Source organism: Macaca thibetana, chromosome 3 (assembly GCF_024542745.1).
Source record: "Macaca thibetana thibetana isolate TM-01 chromosome 3, ASM2454274v1, whole genome shotgun sequence".
Lineage (NCBI taxonomy): Eukaryota > Metazoa > Chordata > Mammalia > Primates > Cercopithecidae > Macaca > Macaca thibetana.
The window spans coordinates 72,689,377-72,709,005 of NC_065580.1; the positions used below are offsets into that span (position 1 = coordinate 72,689,377).

At 34.5% G+C, this 19,629-nt stretch overlaps 1 protein-coding gene across 1 annotated transcript in view; it reads left to right on the forward strand.

Moving 5' to 3' along the window:
- Window positions 1-19,629, forward strand: part of VPS50 (VPS50 subunit of EARP/GARPII complex) — a 118,367-nt gene that overhangs the window by 18,630 nt on the left and 80,108 nt on the right. The window contains exons 3-10 of the mRNA XM_050785362.1: window positions 1,240-1,362; window positions 2,439-2,510; window positions 5,127-5,180; window positions 6,010-6,080; window positions 6,786-6,903; window positions 6,985-7,020; window positions 8,170-8,252; window positions 19,514-19,556. Of these exons, the coding sequence (XP_050641319.1) occupies window positions 1,240-1,362; window positions 2,439-2,510; window positions 5,127-5,180; window positions 6,010-6,080; window positions 6,786-6,903; window positions 6,985-7,020; window positions 8,170-8,252; window positions 19,514-19,556 (600 nt within the window). The remainder of the gene's footprint in view (window positions 1-1,239; window positions 1,363-2,438; window positions 2,511-5,126; window positions 5,181-6,009; window positions 6,081-6,785; window positions 6,904-6,984; window positions 7,021-8,169; window positions 8,253-19,513; window positions 19,557-19,629) is intronic.

Sequence of the window (19,629 nt, forward strand, 5' to 3'; positions counted from 1 at the left end):
ACGGAAAACCAAACACTGCATGTTCTCACTTACAAGTGGGAGTTGAACAATGAGAACACATGGAAGGGAACATCATATACTGGGGCTTATTGAGGGGTGGGGGCTAGGGGAGGGATAGCATTAGGAAAAATACCTAATGTAGATGACGGGTTGATGGGTGCAGCAAACCACCATACCACGTATATACCTAGTAACAAACCTGCGCATTCTGCACATGTACCCCAGAACTCTAAGTATAATAAAAAATAAAAAGAAAAAATAAAAATATACTGTTCTTTAATTGACCAGATAATTTTTGTGTATTTCCTTCGTATTTTTGTTATTTTAATTACTGTAAAATGACTTAAAACAGTAGTTCCTTTTTGTGTATATAAATGTATTTGAGGTTAATTTGAATTAAAAATCAAATGGCTAACTTGTTATGTGTCTATAATAATGTCTTGATTAACTAGTGTGGCAGGGGAGTGGGTATCTGAATTGTAAAAATTTACTAGTTAACTGAAGCTTTATCTGATTGTGCAGTGAAGTTGCATAGGAAATGGATGCTGACATTGGGTTTAGGGATTTGTCTGTCAGGCTCTTCTTCAAATCCACATAACCTCCATTCTGTATCATTAGAAAGAAAGCATTTTATCATATACAGAAATTTAGATTCATAATCAGATCATTAATTGTAACAGCAATCCACTTTGAAGGAAGCTTCTTAGAATCACAGAACTAAATTTGTGAACCTTTTCTGGAGCCACTGGTTCTTAGTTGAGTGCTGAGATTTTTTTAGCAGAGTTGATGTCTTCTGCTCAGGGCTCCAAAGTTGATTGTGACCCAGAAGTTGTTGAGGTGTTCTTCCCTTATTATCTGTTGTGAGACAGATTTTAGAATGTTATTAAATATTCTAAATGTAAAATATATATATCTGTGATATGTATGTATGATAGGTTTAGGTAGTCACTTTTTTTTCTTTTGTTGAACATTAGCATTTTTTTCAACCTTCTTGACATGCAAGGAATTGAGGATAAAATCTGAATATTCAAACTAGCTAGTTTTCTTCCCTAGTTGTTAGTCTTAATGGTTGGCTATTTCCTAATTTCCTGTGAACTTTTCTGGTTTCTGTTGGTTTGTTTCCTTGGTCAGAATTGTACCAGGTAGATGTGACTGTTAAGACAAATGATCATTTATTTCCATGCAGGTAGAATTTTAACAGCTACAATTACTATAATTATGATTTTTTTTTTCTTAAAGGAAGAATTCAGGGAACTTCGAGAACAGCCAAGTGACCCTCAAGCTGAACAAGAGCTTATTAATAGTATTGAACAAGTATATTTTTCTGCGGATTCATTTGATGTTGTTAAATATGAGCTGGAGGTAAACAGAATTTCATTAAAACATAACTAAGGCATATTTTGTGCAGTGATTGGATTTGTGAGATTTGGATGTTTTTTTGAGGCATTTATATATTTTTGGTACCAGAATAGGTCTGTGATTACCACATTGTGATTAAATCAACTGTCAGCATTGTTTGGTGATGAAATTATTATTTTTTAGATGTAACTTTAAATACAGCCGTTCAGGGAAACATTTCTGTATTTTTGATTTTCAATTGTTAGCATTTAATGTGTTAGTATGCTGTTTCTATCCTATTTTATATTGTCTATGTTTAGAGAAGCTTAGACTTTTAATTATGAAATATGTATTTACATAATTGTTTAGTGATGATAAAAATTCTTATACCATAGTGTTTATAATACTGACATTTTAAATTTATAGAACTTTAACAAAAGCCAGAATAGTGAAATTTAGTTTTAGATACAACCAAATGCCGTATGCATATATACTTTATATGCATTATTCACAGTCAGTCCCCAACTCAGTTTGAAGTTTCATCAATCAGTTGACTGAGAGTGTTTCCCTGTATACACAATGGTATGCATTTTTTGGTTAGTTTCCCATCCTCTGAAAGCTGATGTAATCCAGAATGTAGTCCAACAATGGTCACACAGTAGTATTTATGGTTTGTAATATTCCAGAGGAGAACTCTGTTTTGAGTTCTGTCATAAACAAATAGAGATATATCTGTGGATGGTAGAGTTGGGGTTAGGTTAGTTACTTTCTCACATTCTCCTGACATAGGCTGTGGCAGCAGTGTCTGTTGGCCTAGGGTCTGGAGTCCCAAGTGGTAGTGGGGTTTCTCAGAAGGCAGAGCAGCAGCAGTGGAGGTAACAAGGCTGAATGAGGGATGGAACCAGAGGGCTAAAGATGTATAGGTTTTTGTGGTTGGAGCCTAGGAGGGAGGTTGGGAGAACAGGCAGCATGGAGGGCAGTGGGATGTGACATGTTTTGTATGCAGAATTTGTAGTTCACTAGTCAGAAGGGTCCAGGTAAATGAAACCAAATTCAACAATTTATTTTTTCCTTTTCATTCATGAATTTTTTTTCTGCAGAAGCTTCCACCTGTTCTCAATTTGCAAGAATTAGAGGCGTACAGAGACAAATTGAAACAACAGCAAGCTGCAGTAAGTAAAAAAAAAACACATTTCTTTCTGACAAAACTCTAGATGAAACACAACAAAGAGGTATAATGTTGGCAGATTTATGGTTTTAACTAATAATTAACATAGAAACAAATCTTGTTATTTAATATGACTGATTCAAATGATGCATTTATATTAAAAATTTAATGCATATGGTTTTCCTTATGTTACCTTGATAGATTTGCTTCTAGAGCTTGGAATTTTCTCTCTGGAATCCTAAATGTGATCAAAGAACTTTGAACTTTGTTTTAGATTAGTAAGTACCTTTAGGCTCCTTGTCATACACATATGATTTCCCTATCCATAGTTTTGTAACTGAGTATTCCTTTTTGTTTTTTGAGACAGGGTCTTGCTCTGTTGCCCAGGCTAGAGTGCGGTTGCGTGATCATGGCTCACTGCAGCCTATCCCTCCTGGACTCAAATAATCCTCCCACCTCAGCCTCCTGAGTAGTTGGGATTAGAGGCATGTGCCACTAGTCTGGCTATTTTTTTAATGTTTTGTAGAGATGACATCTCACTATGTTGCCCAGGGTGTTCTCGAACTCGGGCTTAAGCGATTCTCCTGTCTCAGCCTCCCAAAGCACTGGGATTACAGCCGCAAGCCACTATGCCTGGCCCTGTAATGGAGTATTCTCTCGGAATAAAAGTCCCCCTGAGATTCAGAAAGCCTGAGTTGTAGTCACTATTTATTTATGATGTTGAGTAAATGATTTAACCTCAGTGACTCCCTTTTATTTATCAGTAAAGTGATAGGTTACTTTACTAAGTAACCTAATAAAGAAAATGCAAGAATTTTCTTTAATGCTGTAAAATTCTCTGATTCTATAATTTCTTCATGTTAGGCTAAACCCACTTTATGAAATTTAAACTCTACTGTAGGTATTAATTAATGGTAGCATGTGATCTTTTAATTTTTTTCAACAAAAGGACCAGTAGTAATAAATGTATCTGTTTGAATTTAAGATATGATTTTTAATAATACAACTGGCAAACAAAGGAAGGTATACTTTTCTATTACACTCAGAAGTCGCAGTGGGTGCTAGGGTCTGCTTGGAGGTAGCAGTGTTGGTGTAGGGCAGTCTTGGGCAGGAGAAGGGATTTGAGCTCTAGAGCAGTGGTTGCCAATTCTTTTGGTACCAGGGACCAGTTTTGTGGAAGACAATTTTTCCATGGACTGACAGGGGTGGGGTGGGGATGGTTTCAGAATGATTCGAGTGCATTTCATTCATTGTGTATTTTATTTCTATTATTATTACATCATAATGTATAATGAAATAATTATACAACTCAGCATAATGTAGAATCAGTGGAATCCCTAAGCTTGTTTTCCTGCAGTTAGACGGTCCCATCTGATGGGAGACAGTGACAGGTCATCAGGTGTTAGAGTCTCAAAAGGAGCACACAACCTAGATTCCTCGCATGTGCAGTTTACAGTAGGGATGGAGGTAGTGCTCTTATGAGAATCTAATGGCACCGCTGATCTGATGGGAGGTGGAGCTCAGGCTGTAATGCAAGTGATGGGGAGCGGCCATAAATACAGATGAAGCTTCGCTTGCTCACCTGCCACTCACTTCCTGCTGTGTAGCCTGGTTCCTCACAGGCCACGAACCAGTACTCTCTATTACTAGATAATCCTGTGGAACCTTTAGAATTCTTAAAATGATGTTTAAGATAACATTGATATTTCTTCATTAATTGAAGTCTAAAACTCATTTACAATTTGATTTTCTTAACCTTAATGGAATCCCTCTTTCTAGACAAAAACAATGAATGTATCTAAAAATTGATTTACATAATTTCAAAGATGCTTGAAGCAGATTAAGAAAATGTGAAAGGATTAATGCAGTAGTGTAGCAGGTGTGCAATGTTTTGTTCTCAGTTGGCCTGGGGAAGGGGAGCCAGTTGTGTTTCTGGAGCAAACATTCCCTAAATACTTTCTGTATGTCCTGCTTCATGCTACATGTGCTATCTCTGTTAGTGAAGTTGGCAGGGGCCCTGAAATGGTGGAATTAGAGCCTCATGTTCAAAATCATTATACTTCTAACCTGCATACATTAATATTATTCATGGAACAGTACACACAACCTTAGATATCTTCATAGCGTTCCAAAAAACATGTTTTCAACTTTTCAGAAGTGGAGAACCAAACTACTTGCTTGTCTTCTTAGGCAGCATAAAGGATCTAAAGGATACAAGCAAGTTCTTTTTCCCAGATACTGTCTCCATAAATTCATTTGATTAAAAATCTGCTTAACAATTTCATCTTTTTCAATCAAATCCTATTCCCTTAAAGATGGTTACACTTTTTGGTTAATGTTAGGTAAATCAGATAATGATACTCATATTATTAACAATAATAATGACCATTTATTGAGTTTCTGTTAAGGACCAGGACCTGTGCTATGTGCTTTATTATATTACCTCTTTTACTAATTTCATAACCCAGGGAAATGTGTATGGCCATAGTATTCCAATATCTGCTCTAGAAGTTATTGGGGAGATCTATGGAATATTCTTTTAAAAATTCAAATATAAAATATCCTAGAAAGCATGAAGCTTATTCTTTTGCTTCCTTTGTTTGATTACATCTTCTTATAGGTATCTAAAAAAGTGGCAGATTTAATCCTTGAAAAACAGCCTGCTTACGTAAAGGTAGGATAATATTTGTTATTTTTTGTAGTAGAATTTTTAAATGTTTGAGTGATTTACACTTGAAACTGTCAAAATATTGTATTTTTTGTCAATAATTCTGTAGCAACATAATGACTCTTTGGGTGTGTTTGTGTGTGTGTATGGATGTACGTATGTATGTATATTTTTCTTTTCCATTTGGGGTAATTTACCAGACGGAAGAAGTTAAGGGTTTTTATATATGATTCTAAAGTGATCTCGGGTTTTTCAAACTTAAGAGCCAGTGAAAATTTGCTCCCATTAACATTTAAACAAATAGATTCACCAATATTGACCACTCAATGGCGATATAACAATCTGGCTTTAAAATATAAAATTGGAACTAACTGAATCTGTGTTTTCATCAGAAAATCAGAGCCTTCAAAATCCATTGAAATGTCTACCAATGTTCAAATGAAGACTTTCATTGTCAAAGCATCTTAGTAAACAGAAATCATGTTTGTCATATCCTTTAATTACCTTGTGAAGTTCTCTTGGGTAGAAATTTAAACAGATATATCACTGGTATTTGTTTATTCCTGTCTACAACAAGTTGGTCTAGATTTCCTTACAAGCAATACTGACTAAATATTTTGTCATCTGTCATTGTGAAAATCAGTTACAAGTAGTCATTTTAAGTAATTTTGTGAAAAATATACTAACATTTTTCAAGTTCAGGTATTTTTGTTGCTACTTTGTTTTTCAAGCAGATTTTCTTTGAATCTGACTAGAGTTTTTGTTAGAGTACTATATAAATAAGATAGAAAAATAAAATTCCTCCAACAGTAACCCGTACCTAATCTTTCCGTAGGAACTTGAAAGAGTTACCTCATTGCAGACAGGTCTTCAATTAGCTGCTGTTATCTGTACAAATGGCAGAAGGTATTGCTTTTGATGACATTTTGTTCTTTACGCTGGACAATATTTCAAGAATAACTATGGAATCTATAATTTATAATTTTTTTTTTATTATGGCTGTGGTTTCTAGAATATCATTCCATAAGCGAACATATATTATGATCTAAAGACTACACAAAGAGGGTTTGTGGGAAATATCTCTAAAGGTACTTATGGGTTTTTAAAAAATTACTATTTTTGTATTATTTAGACTAGTACTTCACAAACTGTTTGCCATGAAGGACCTATTTTTTTCTTTCTAAAATTTCCAATCTATTAGAGGCTGTGATTTTTAAAAAATGCAATAAAAACAAATTACTAGGCAAATGAAATAAAGAAGGAAAGACATGTAATACAGTCTTAATTTTTTAAATTATTTGAGTCACAAAGAATAATTATTCTGTTAGCTTTTGCAGTAAGTACCTATTTTGCAGTAAGTGCCTATTCTCAGTTTCTGTAATTTTTTGTTACAGACCACTAGCAGGTTGTGAATTGGCACCAGTCTTCTCGTGGTATTCTGAGTAATGCTAGTTTAGACTGGCCATTGAGTACATTTGTCAAATAGTAGTTTAGATCCTTGGTTTTAAAAGTAATCCATTTCGTTGCTTTATTACTTACCTAATTGTTCTGTGTGGATAGTATTCTTATTATAATAAAAAACTTTTAATTATTTATTGTTCACTTTTGCAGACACTTGAATATTGCAAAAGAAGGTTTTACTCAAGCTAGTTTAGGCCTTCTTGCAAATCAAAGGAAACGTCAGTTGCTGATTGGACTTCTGAAATCTCTGAGAACTATAAAAACATTGGTATATATGGGTCATTTTAAAAAAGTTAAAACTGAATTTTGTGGTTGAAACAGATTTTACCTTTGATATTTGTTTTTTCAGCAAAGAACAGATGTACGGTTAAGTGAAATGCTGGAGGTAAGTTAACAAGTTTTGGAAATTTAGGGTCCTACTGATACTATATAGAAACATTGAAGCAGGCAAAATTCAGAAGTGCATTTTTCTCAAATTGGTTTATGATATAAAGAATATTTTTAGGCATGTAAAGATACTTGTTCTGGAGCCTTTTTCTATTGACATGATATATACTTTATTTAGAAAAGCAAATGTATTTGGGGAAACATTTGTCTTCTGATAACGTTGGAATGTTAACTTGTTTGGTTGTATTACATCCAAATAGCAATAAAAATTAACATCTCTTTCATCTAACATATAGTAGTAATTTAAGGACTGTGTGATACTTTAGTTTTGTTCAGTATCGTGTATTAATTGCTTTTCTGAGTGAGCCATCTGTTTTTTCTTTGATGCATTCTTAGCATTTTCTGTCTACTTCTGTCATAAGGGTCTCCAAAGCGTAATGTAGTATGTGTGTTTCCTCATAATACTTGAGCTCCTTGGGGTAGGTACTTTGTCGTTATCAGCATCACCAGTGGTTTGAACTGCATCTGTTGAATTTAGAATTGAGCGTAGGGACAAGTTTTTGTGGTTTTCTGTATAATTGCTTTATTAATTCTCAATTATTACTGCTAACTAGGGTTTCAGAAACCCATATGAAAAATTCATTTGGCATTAAATTACTGTTAGGTGATAAAAATACTCTGAGTTTATTAATTAGTATATTGTTTTTTTCTAAATCTATTTCTTTAGAACTATTTATTGATTTCTTGGTGGTAAATTGTTGAATATCAATTACAAATAGAATGCATACTATTTTGAAACATTTTATATAGGCATTACTGAAAGAGGATATGTTAACAGTTAAAGAAAACCTTCCCTGTGAAGCAGCTAATGATTTAATGTAGGATTTATCCATAAGTCATGGTCTTCAGGGGGCTGTTACTTTGAAGGAATAGAATATTTTAAATATTTCTTCTATGTATATATCTTAGGCCTGGAACTAGTTGCCTCTTATATTTTGTCACTTACCTATCATTGATATTCTAAGAGAAATTAACATTTTTTGATTCTGCAACTTTTGGTTAGAATATGAACAGAGGTGTTTTTTTATCAGGAGCTTTAAGAAAAAAATGTTTGTATTCTAATGACTCCTGTTGTTGTTATCTTAAGGAGGAAGATTATCCAGGAGCTATTCAGTTGTGCCTTGAATGTCAGAAAGCTGCCAGCACTTTTAAACATTACAGTTGTATAAGGTAAGGTCATGTAAAAGGTTTAAAGCAGATTCTCTTGTCAGCTTTTTATGTAGCAGTTGTGTAAAAATGTTAATAGACGTAGAAAGTTAGTATAAAGTGCTGTGTTCTAGTTTAACTTTATATTTATATATGGGCAGTACAATAAAATTATAAATAATAGATTTTAAGGTGTGAAAGAGCAGACAGTTTTCATTCCTGCTTTTTCTTGTCACCTCATTGAAACTCATTTTTCATATTCTTTCCAATCCAATGGATTCTATTTTTATAGAGTTGTAGACAAGAAGAAATTATCTGTTCATGTCTCCAATGCACCTCTTGGGAATTCTTCCTTAACTTTGCCCAGCTTATAAATATTGAGGATATTATTGCAGCTTGTTTTTAAGATCCAGATGGTTCAAGTGTTCGGCTCATCATGATAAAAAGTCTTTTGGAAAATTTAAGTATAATTTCAATGTATACAATAATCATGTTTGTAATAGTTAAGTGATTATGTATTCTATGTGTTATGTCTTTTATTATTAAATGTACAACAGAAAAATAGCCACTGCATATTTTGCTATTATCTCTAACTTTATTAATAGCGTTTTGGTTTGCTTAAAATGAGGAATTTGCATTACTTGTGACAGTCTTGGAGAAGCTCTAATCTCTAGGTGTAATTTCCAACATTCCTCTAAAGCCATCACAAATAAATGTACAATCTAAGTAAAATAGTGTGCTTGCCAAACAAATCCAATCTCAAATTAAATTCATACCCACCCCAGATTGCATCCCCTTTGTCTCTCCTGTATGGGAATTCTGGCATTCAGTGAGCATGATCACTGTTGTTGTAGATGTTGATTGCTAGTACCTGAAAACTGAAAGCATTATAGTAGAGCAAAACATTAATATAGGTTTGAATTAATTTTAAAAAAATTATCTCATATTATAAGGGTTTGCTGGTTATAGGCTAAGGGCTAGATATTTTCCTTCCAGAAATGCTGTTTAAGTCTCTATGGTATTTTTTTTTCTTTAAAATGTGCAGATTGAAGTTACACTTTTTTTTTTTTTTTTTTTTTTTTTTTTTAAGATAGAGTCTCACTCTGTCACCCAGGCTGGAGTGCAGTAGTGTGATCTTGACTCACTGCAACCTCTGCCTCCTGGGTTTAAGTGATTCTCCTGCCTCAGTCTCCTGAATAACTGGGATTACAGGTGCCTGCCACCATGCCCAGCTAATTTTTGTATTTTTAGTAGAGATGAGGTTTTGCCATGTCGGCCAGGCTGGTCTCTAACTCCACCATGCCCAGCTTGAAGTTACACATTTTTTATTCCGTTAGGATATAAATTGAGTAGTACCAGTGACACTTTCATTTTGCCCATTTTGAGAGTCATTAACTGTCATTATTAGAAACCTGATGATGTCATTTACACTTATTAGGTTAAGTAAATAGAGAATTAGTTTTAGTATGTTGAGTGTATTTAGAAATTTCTAACAAGCCATTCTGGGTCCTGAAAAAGCAAATCCATTTGAACCAAAGCATCTGTTTAGTTCATTTTGTAGTGACAAATCTGTTATATAGTAACAGCTTGTTTATTGGGTGAAAGTAATTCAGGCAGTTTACAGAGTGTTTATGCCAGGTACTTTGCTTTAAAATTGTCGGTATGGTGATAAACCACATGCAGTGTAATCAATATAATCCCTGGTTTCATGAAGAACATAATCTGTCAAGAAGGACTTACATTAAAGTAGGCGCCCATAGAATTAGGCTGTAGAGAGAAGGAAGTTGTGCATACAGTGGAAGCTTTCGGATCTAACTCTCCTTCCGGGGTCAAGACTAAGGAGGACCTGAAGGAAGAACAGGAAAACTTAAGGTAGGCCAGGATATGAGGGTGTGAATAGGAAACTGTCTACACCAGAAATGAAATCTTTGTTGTGGAGATACCAAGCAAAATGAAGACTGAAAATATGTATCTATTGGATTTATAGCAACAAAGAGGTCATAGTTGACCTTTTGGGGACAGATTTGGTGGGAGTTGGTTGAACTATCAAGTGTAAGGTGAGGAAATTTTGTGACGAGGACGGATATAGAATTAAGAAGGAGAAACCTCAATATTTGAAAATTGGTGGGAGAGAGTGAGAAGCTGAAAATAAAATAGCATAATAATATACTAAGGCTTTGCAGGGATTATTGCAGAGATTGACTTTGAAAAGGTCACTGTCTATTATAATAGGGAAGAATGAGCGTGGAATTGGTTGGCAGGAAATTGAGGGAGCAGGTGATGTGTTGAAACTTTTATATAATTAAAAATCTATTTTAGCTATGCTAAAGTAAATGTCTTACATGATGAGTGTTAACTGTAAAAAATGTCTTTGAAAGAAATTCTTATTTGGGCTTTTAAAAATTGATATCAAGTGGCTTCTGAGCACTTTTTAAATTAATGGATATACTGATATGTGGAGGAGGTGTGGCTACAGTTATCAAATGAGGTTAAAAGGTTGAAATGAAAAGATTTAAATTAATAGTTATTTTAGGTAATACAGTGTATAAGAAGCATGCTGTGTTTAGATATGTGAGTCATGCATGTGATAATAAGAAAAATTGGTCTTATTCTCTGCAAATAGGTAAAAATACATCACACATACATTCACATATCCCAAGGAATTCTTTGTAATGGGGTTTTACTTTAGATATCTTACGAAAACTTAGATAAAGTTTTTAAGTTGGTGATTTAGTGACAGTGTCAGGGTGACTTAGAGAGTGGGGCTATCAGTTGGAGCTGTCTGGTGGTGACGATAGCTCCTCTGCTAGCATCTCTTCTCCACCCCATACCAGCACAGTGTCCTTTGCCAGCCACCATTCACCTGCCTAACACCATTCCCTCTTTCCCTTCACCTGCTGTTTAACTATTTTGTTTATATGGGAGAACAAAATACGTTTGTTCACTTCTTTTGTAGATGATATAATGTGGGATATAAGGATAGAGTTAATTGACATGTAGGTCATGTTGAGTCCACAAAGATAAAATACATTGTTATTCTAACGTTCTTTTATTTTTGTCTTTATAAATTTGATACACCTCTTTTTTTTTTTTCCTGTGCGTTTTTGCTCTTTTTTCTCTGGTCTTCCCAGTACAGTGTTGCACCTGTTCTTGAGCTCTCTAGTTGGGCCTACTCATACAGGATTCATCCACACTTTTAAAATGTATTTAATTGACTTGGGGCTTGTGGAATTTAGCCAAAGGCAAGATTTAATCTTTGCTTGGACTTGAGTGAATTAGAGTGAATAAGCATTTTGCCTTCTAGTAGTCTTAGGAACACTAATTAACTTCCAACTGAATTTATATATTCTCAATTTTAAAAACATTTATATCTACGCTAATTCTTATTCATGACTAGAGAATCATAAATATTTTCCTTTTAGAAATGATTTTTAAGAGGATCACCCCATGATGTAGAACATTTCTGAATTCTGGTGTGATTTTTTAAAAAATATTTTAAGCAAGTTTATATGCAAATGTACCTACTTGTCTACTTGTTAGTTTTTTCTTGGCAGATTGAGTGTTCCTCTTTTCTTTCCTAGTCACATCACTCCTTTATTGGAAATAAGTTTTTTGTTTTGGGTAGAGAGCAAACTCTCCAAGGAGAGTTACTTGGAGTAGCTGAGATGGAAAAACTTTGGGCTGACTCTTATGATTCTGAAAATAGGAAAAACAGAATTTACATATTTGCTTCTGCATAAAGAGAATCTGACTCTGTATCTTGTAAGTCTCAGATTATATAACTAGGTAGTTTAACACATGAAATACCAAGTGTAATCGGCTCTCTGTATCCATGTGTTCTGTATCTCTGGATTCAACCAGCTGGAAGTGGAAAATATTTGGAAAGAAAAAACAAGAACAAAAATAACAATACAACCCAAAAAATCACAATGCAATCGTAAAAATAATAAAAATAATACAACATAACTGTTTCATACGTTTGCATTGTATTAGACATTATAAGTAATCAAGATGATTTAAAGTATAAAGGAGGATGCGGATAGGTTATATGCAAGTACTGTGCTATTTTACTTAAAGGACTTGAGCATCCATGGATTTTGATGCCTATGGAGGGTCTCAGAATAATCCCCCACAGAGACTGAGGAATGACTGTCATATAATGATGCACCCAGTTGATTGAAAAATGAAAGACAACTGACACTTCCTCTGCACCTTGTGTCTTCCTTGAGATGTGCCATGTTTCAGCATCTTTAATAAAATATACAGTAATCTGAGTTTTGTTCACTTTTATAACTGACAGAGAACATTTTAACATTGTCTGACATTTCCTGAGTTGATTGACAGAGAGTCATATAGTTGGGATTTATTGAGAATAAGAATCAGAATGTGTTTATGCTAAAGTGCATCTGTGAATGAAGTACTTAATTTCTTTTTCACTTGAAATTTGTCTCAATTTGTTTCAAGGAAAGTTACTTTTAAAAGTCAAAATTGCTTTATTATTGTATTTCATTTGAAAGAAACTACTTGAGGGAGCCTGATAGCATTTTGTGTTATGCACTGTAAAGTTTGCATACTACTGAACTGGTTTGTTGAGTACTGTACTTTAATATAAACAGATGTATTAAATGTCTCATAATTTTTCAAGAATTCCTTCATTTTTTCTCAGAATATGATCCTGGTAGTTTAGTGAAAATTGTAGGTTGTGGAATGTCTTTACGTCATATGGCAAATGAACAAAGCTTACAAATATAGCAATACTAGGAACTTTTCTTCCCCTGTTGCGTTTAATTTCTTTACAGCAAGATGTGTCTGCTTTCTTCCTGTAAGATCAGGGACATAAGGAGCCCTGCCTTGAGTAATGTTTGAACATTGATTGTTTCTGCTAGGTTTCCAGGCCTTCTAGCTTGATCCATTGTTTAGATCCTGAGTCCTTGTTGCTTGGTCAGCTTGGACCAAGTTTTGATAACACCTGCACTCTTATCTTCTATTTTAACTTGGTTTCTCTCTGCCTCTCAGCACAGTCTGCCGTGCTGTGCTGTTTTAAATAATGTAAAATAACAGTTTCACATGGCAAAAATCCTAATAAACAAGATTTTAAATAAAAAGCAAACGGTTTTCTTTATGCCCCATTCACCCTTCCCTTTCCTAATCCCTGGAGTAAACCAGGGATTTTACAGCTTACTAATTTTTTAAAAATAATTTTAAAAAGTCTATACATTATATACACACACACACACAGACCCATATACACACGTATATCTCTTTCCTATTTTAACTTTTATCAGTTCACCAACTGAAAGTTCTTCTGCTGAACTCTAGCATGACTTGGCAAACTGTCTTTAAAGGGCCCGATAGTAAATATTTTAGGTTTTACATGTCGTGATGTCTCTGTTGCAACTATTCAGCTCTGCCTTTGTAGTCTGAAAGTAGCTGTAGACGAAAAGTAAACAAAGGGGTGTGGCTATGTTCTAGTAAAACTTTATTTAGAAACATAGACTGCCAGCTGGATTTGGCCTGTGGGTTCTGATCGCTGATCTAGAATTATAGTTAATAAAGTTGGAGACGCTTTGAACTTATTAGTGTTGGACTCTGAGCTTTGTGGTGATAGATTAGGTCAGGGATTTCTTTTCTTTTCTTTTTTGAGACAAGAGTCTCATTCTGTCACCCAGGCTGGGGTGCAGTGGTGCAATCTCGGCTCACTGCAACCTCTGCCTCCCTGGTTCAAGCGATTCTCCTGCCTCAGCCTCCTGAGTAGCTGGGACTACAGGCGTGTGCCACTACACCTGGCTAATTTTTTTCTATTTTTAGTAGAGATGGGGTTTCATCATGTTAGCCAGGCTGGTCTTGAACTCCTGACCTCAGGCAATCCACCTGCCTCAGCCTCCCAAAGTGCTGGGAGTATAAGCATGAGCCACTGCACCTGGCCAAGGTCAGGGATTTATTAACAGAGTTAAGTGAAGTTAAGTGAAGACAGAGATCCAGTTAGATCCAAAGTGATCTTAGACTTTCTGTTATAGCCTGGTTATATATGGTTTGAAGGATCATATAGGTACTTAAGAGTTGTTGGTTTAGCTTCAGAATGTTGAAAAATCAGTTTCTCTGAGGTCTGCTGATAAATTCTCTGCTTACTGTAAGTAGATTGAAAACCACTGGAATAGGCTCTGATTTAAACAGACTGGAACATCAACATCTTCGGGCCATGGATATATAGTATAAACTTGGAGGTACTTTTACTTAAGCTCATTCTAAAAGTTTTAGAGCTTTACTGAACCATGTACAAATTGGGCAATTGAGTAACTTGTCTTCAGCATATAATAGAATCATGAAACATTAGAGCTGGAAGCAACCCTTGCTATCTAGCCCACCTTTATATAGGAAACTAATGCCCAGAGATATTAAAGGACTTGACTTAAATCATATGGTTCATTAATAACAGACCAGGGAAAGATCATTAAGATATTATCGCTGTGCCATCCTGTCTTTTTGTATAGTCAGATTTGTTCAAAATCTTGATTTATATGCAACCTTTCTAGGACTCATGCTTGTGAGTGTATGTGTGTCCTAGATCAGTTGTTTAAAGAACACTATTAATTAGTTCTTTATGGATAAATTATTCTTATATTTCCTGTAGTGATGGTAAAAACGCTTTGTAGAATTGTTTGATTCATTCCATTCAGCTTGCAGATAGCTTTTAAAGGCTTTTAGCCTTCCATCTTAGAACTGGTAGTTTTTTGACCATAATGTTGCATTTATTTATCAAAATGTTTATGAATAGATCCTTTTAACATACTTTGATTAATTGATCAAAATGGATTGAATTCATGTTTCTAAATGATGGGTAAGAGCTTCTTTAAAAGCTGTACAGTTAATGTCCACTATTTAATCACGTAACATTTATATATGTATTTTTAATTAGTAGCAAATTGTTGTCAAATTGCAGTTGTACATTTTGAAAGCATTTTTATTGAAACCAAATTTTTGATTTATAGATTTTTATGTTTATAATCTTCCGCATGCTGTTTACCTTACCACATTTGCATTAAATCTTAATAAATAGGATGTAGAATCATTTACCTTTAATAACAGCCATAAAAACATCTAGGTTTATTATAATTTCATAAACTAACACTAAAGCCCATTTGTTTTGATAGAGAAGTTGAAGAAATCATTGCTGTCACCTGTGAATGAATTCAGATATATTTGTTTTTCCTCCAAACTCAAAATATTCCCTAAAGGAATATGTTTACGAGTTCTGAATTACTCATTATTCCACTTGTCCTTGGCTCTCTGTTTCTGTTACTCTAGGATCAGCCTTGGGTGAAATTTTGAACTTCATATGATAGTGGAACTGTCTTTAACTCTTACTCATCTCTCTTCTCTTGCTAAGGCACCTGCAGACCCAGAGTTCAGTGTGGTTCTTTTTCTTCTAAAACATTCTCTTCCCTTTCCTTCTATCTCTGTAATTTTATTTATTAAGGTAGAGAATAGGGGCTAATGGAATGATGGCAAAATTTTGCCATTTTTCTTTGAATTACAAATTTGACTTAGAATATTTGTTACCTATCTTAGGTAGTAAATTTAGTTCTGGGAAGTCACTAGTGAATAAGCCACAGTGCCTTAAATGCTTGTGCCTTGGAGACACAGCCACAGGTATTCCTTACTGTAATACAGGATGCTGTAAACAGAGTATTATGAAGATTGTGGGGGTCGTTACTTAGCAGGGAAAGACTTCCCAGATAATATGGCATTTGAATTAAGCCTGGAAAGATGGATGCTTGTGAGTGAGAAAGGAAGAAAGGATATTCAAGTTATTGTGACCACTATGTACAAGAACTGAGGGTGTGAAAGTCTGGAGTTTGGTTCAGGTGCTGTGCACAGTACATATGTCTAAAATATAGGCAATGAGAAGTCAATGTGAAGTTATTTTTTTCATGTCAGATTGCTAAAAGTCTTATATGCCATACTAATTTGGGGCTTTTCTCCTTAGTTTAATAGGGAGTCACCAAAAGATTGAAAGCAGGAGATTAATGTGGTTTTATTCTTGCTTTACTTAAGAACTGCACTCAGATGTCTTTAGGGACCAGGCAGATAACATAAATGTGAGGCTGCCAGATGTAAGACCGCAGGAAATGGTAGAGCCCACGGGACTAGAGAGCACTTGCCTTGCCTACAGCCGTTCACATACAAGCCATTTGACAACACTGTGTCTGCCAAATCATGTAGAATATTGACCAAATCCAATGTGAAGTTAGACCCCTGCTCAGAACTATTTCTGACAGCTTTTTGAAGGATGTTGTACAATGTTTGGTTGATGGTGTTTGTCAAATAAATGGATGGGTTGATTAAAGTATGTGTGCTGCATGTGCAGATTTGTTAGGAGGCTACTTTTTTTTTTCATTATTTTAAGTTCCGGGTACGTGTGCAGGATGTGCAGGTCTGTTACATAGGCAAATGTGTGCCATGGTGGTTTGCTGCACCTATCAACCCATCACCTAGGTATTAAATCTGGCATGCATTAGTTATTTTTCCTGATGCTCTTCTCCCCACCCGTCCCCTGAGGTCCCACTGTGTGTTGTTCCCCTCCCTGTGTCCATGTGTTCTCATTGTTCAGCTCCCACTTATAAGTTAGAAAATGTGGTGTTTGGTTTTCTATTCCTGTGTTAGTTTGCTGGGGATAATGACTTTCAGCTTCATCTATGTCCCTGGAAAGGACATGATCTGATTCCTTTTTATGACTGCATAGTATCCCATGGTATAAATGTACCACATTTTCTTTATCCAGTCTATCATTGATGGGCATTTGGATTGACTCCATTTCTTTGCTATTCACATGTCTTTGCTATTCACGTGTCTTTGTTATCGTGAATAGTGCTGCAGTGAACATACACGTGCATGTATCTTTATAACAAAATGATTTATAGTCCCTAAGCAAAAGGTAATAATGCTTGAATTAGGACATAGAATTGAGAAAAGATAAGCACAGGTGGATATGGGAAATCTGAAATGAAATGGTAGAATCATCAGGATTTGATTACCAATTACATATAGAGAGGGAAGAATGCAAGATGACTGAGATTTTCAGCTTTGTTTGAGTAGGTGGTGATGCTGTGAATCGAGACAGAGAACATGGGAGACAGAACAGCTCTGAGGGAGAGAAGATACTGATTTGTTTTGTTTTGCTTTTCTTGGGGTTGGATGAAGATTTATTTAATTCTTTGAAAGTGTTAAGGCACTATCATAGCTATTCTTTTGGGGGAATTATTTTGGGGGCAGTAGTTTTCATTCTTCATTCACTTATTTATCCATTCATTTTTTTTTTTTTTTTTTGGCAGGAATTGTCCTAGAATCATTTTTTTAACGAAATTTCAGTCCTACCTACAAGTATTCCCTTAATCTGCGTCTGAGGATTTGGCTGTATTTCAGGCACAAATCCTGGTTAGAGATCTTACTTTTTCTAATAAGGTATCAGTCCTACACTGTTAATTGTCAAAGGATATAGTTTTGCTCACTTCCAGTTTTTGCCGGAAAATATACTCTCCAGTCCTCAACTTCAATTCAAAGTATGCTTATGATAAATACTATTTGCAGAAAATGATCTAATTTCTCTAGATGTTTGGACATTTATCATTGAGAGCATCCAAAACTGTGTACTTGTATTACATTGGTTTTACTTTTCTGACAGATTGCTATCTATATCTATCTATATCTCACTCTGGTATTATCTCTTTAGCTTGCATTGAAAGGCTCTATAAGAAGCAAATGCAAGGAACCCATTATTGTATGTATTGTAAGGATACTGTCAAGGGTATTGTGCCTTTGGAGATCAAGACACTGGCAAAATTTTCTCTCAGAACTTAAGGCCAACAAAAGTGATTTTTTATATTTTTGTTTTCATTTATTTTTCCCCCTTGAGCTACTGGTATGTTCTACTGTTTTAGACTCTGAATTATGTACTGTGGCCCTCTCTATTTGCTTTGGCTGCTAGGAATTTGAGAGTCAAGTTTATTATCAGTAGATAGCAATTTTAAAAACCTTTGATTTTGGTGTGCTAAATGTCTTTTACTTGTACTATTTTAAGAACAATTAGGTTTTATTCTTTCTTGTTCAAATATGTTCTCTGTGATTGCATTTATTTTGTTAGATATCACATCATTTTTAGTAGTGAGATGTAATTCAAATAATGTTAGTTCTATTGATTTTTTTTACTGACCTTGTAAGAATTAAAGGGGGAAAAAAATCTAGATTCAATAACATGTCCTAAGTGTATGAGTATAACTCAGTAAACTTTCATAAAGTAAACATAGTTATGTAATTACCACCCAGAAGTAGAAACAGAGTATTTCTGACACCCCACAAACTTCTCTCATGTCTCATCCCAGTCATTCTTCTAAGGTAAGCACTGTTCTGGCTTCTGTCACCAAAATTAGTTTTGCTTGTTTAAACTTTAAATAAATGGAAGCATACAGTATATACTATTTTTACTGACTTCTTTTGCCAAACGTGTTTTTGGGGTTCACATAAATTTTAATTGCTATAAGATTTTATTGTATGAATATATCATATTTTACTTATCTAATTATTCTAGACAATTGTGTTGCCTCAGGTTTTTGCCTATTAAAAATAATGCTGCAAGGATTCTGTGTGCTTTTCTGTTCGGTATGTATCCAGGACTAGACCTGCTGGGAGATATAGTGTGTGTTGTTTCAGTAGATATTAGGGTTTTCCAAGAGGTTATATCAGTTTCCCCTTCCTCTGGCATCAAATGAGTGGTTCTGTTTGTTCAACATCCTTGCCAACATTTGGTGGTGTCATTTTTAATTAAAAAAAACTATTTTTAGCCATTCTTTTCATTTGTTACAGTGTTTTTATAGTATTAATTTGCATTTCCTGAATGACCAATACACTTGAGACAGACAGAATAAAAATAAAGGGTAAAGGTCTTCAGATCACTGAGAAAGAGGATATTCAGTTGACTGTTAAACACACAAACATTGTTTATGTAAAAGTTATCTATTTTAATTCTTCAGTTTTTTTAGTTTTATCTGTAGATTCTTTCTTTCTACTCACACAATCCTGTTGCTGCTGGTAATGACTCTTATTTATTCCCTTCTAGTACTTTTTCTTATTGCACTGTCTATATGTAGAATTCAGCAGCATGCCTTACTGTCTATACCCTTAATCTTTGAATTTACTGATTAATTATTCAGTTAGTATGTATTTATTTAGCACTTAGTTTGTCTCTTTTAGAAATAGAAAAAAAACTGTGTGTGTTTTTTTTTTAATAGTGAACTGAATTCAAAGCTGCAAGATACTTTGGAACAGATTGAGGTAAGAAGGATTATATTGTAACCTTAATGACTTTTTCTTTTCAGAAGTTTTTGAATAACATAGGTGCAACATT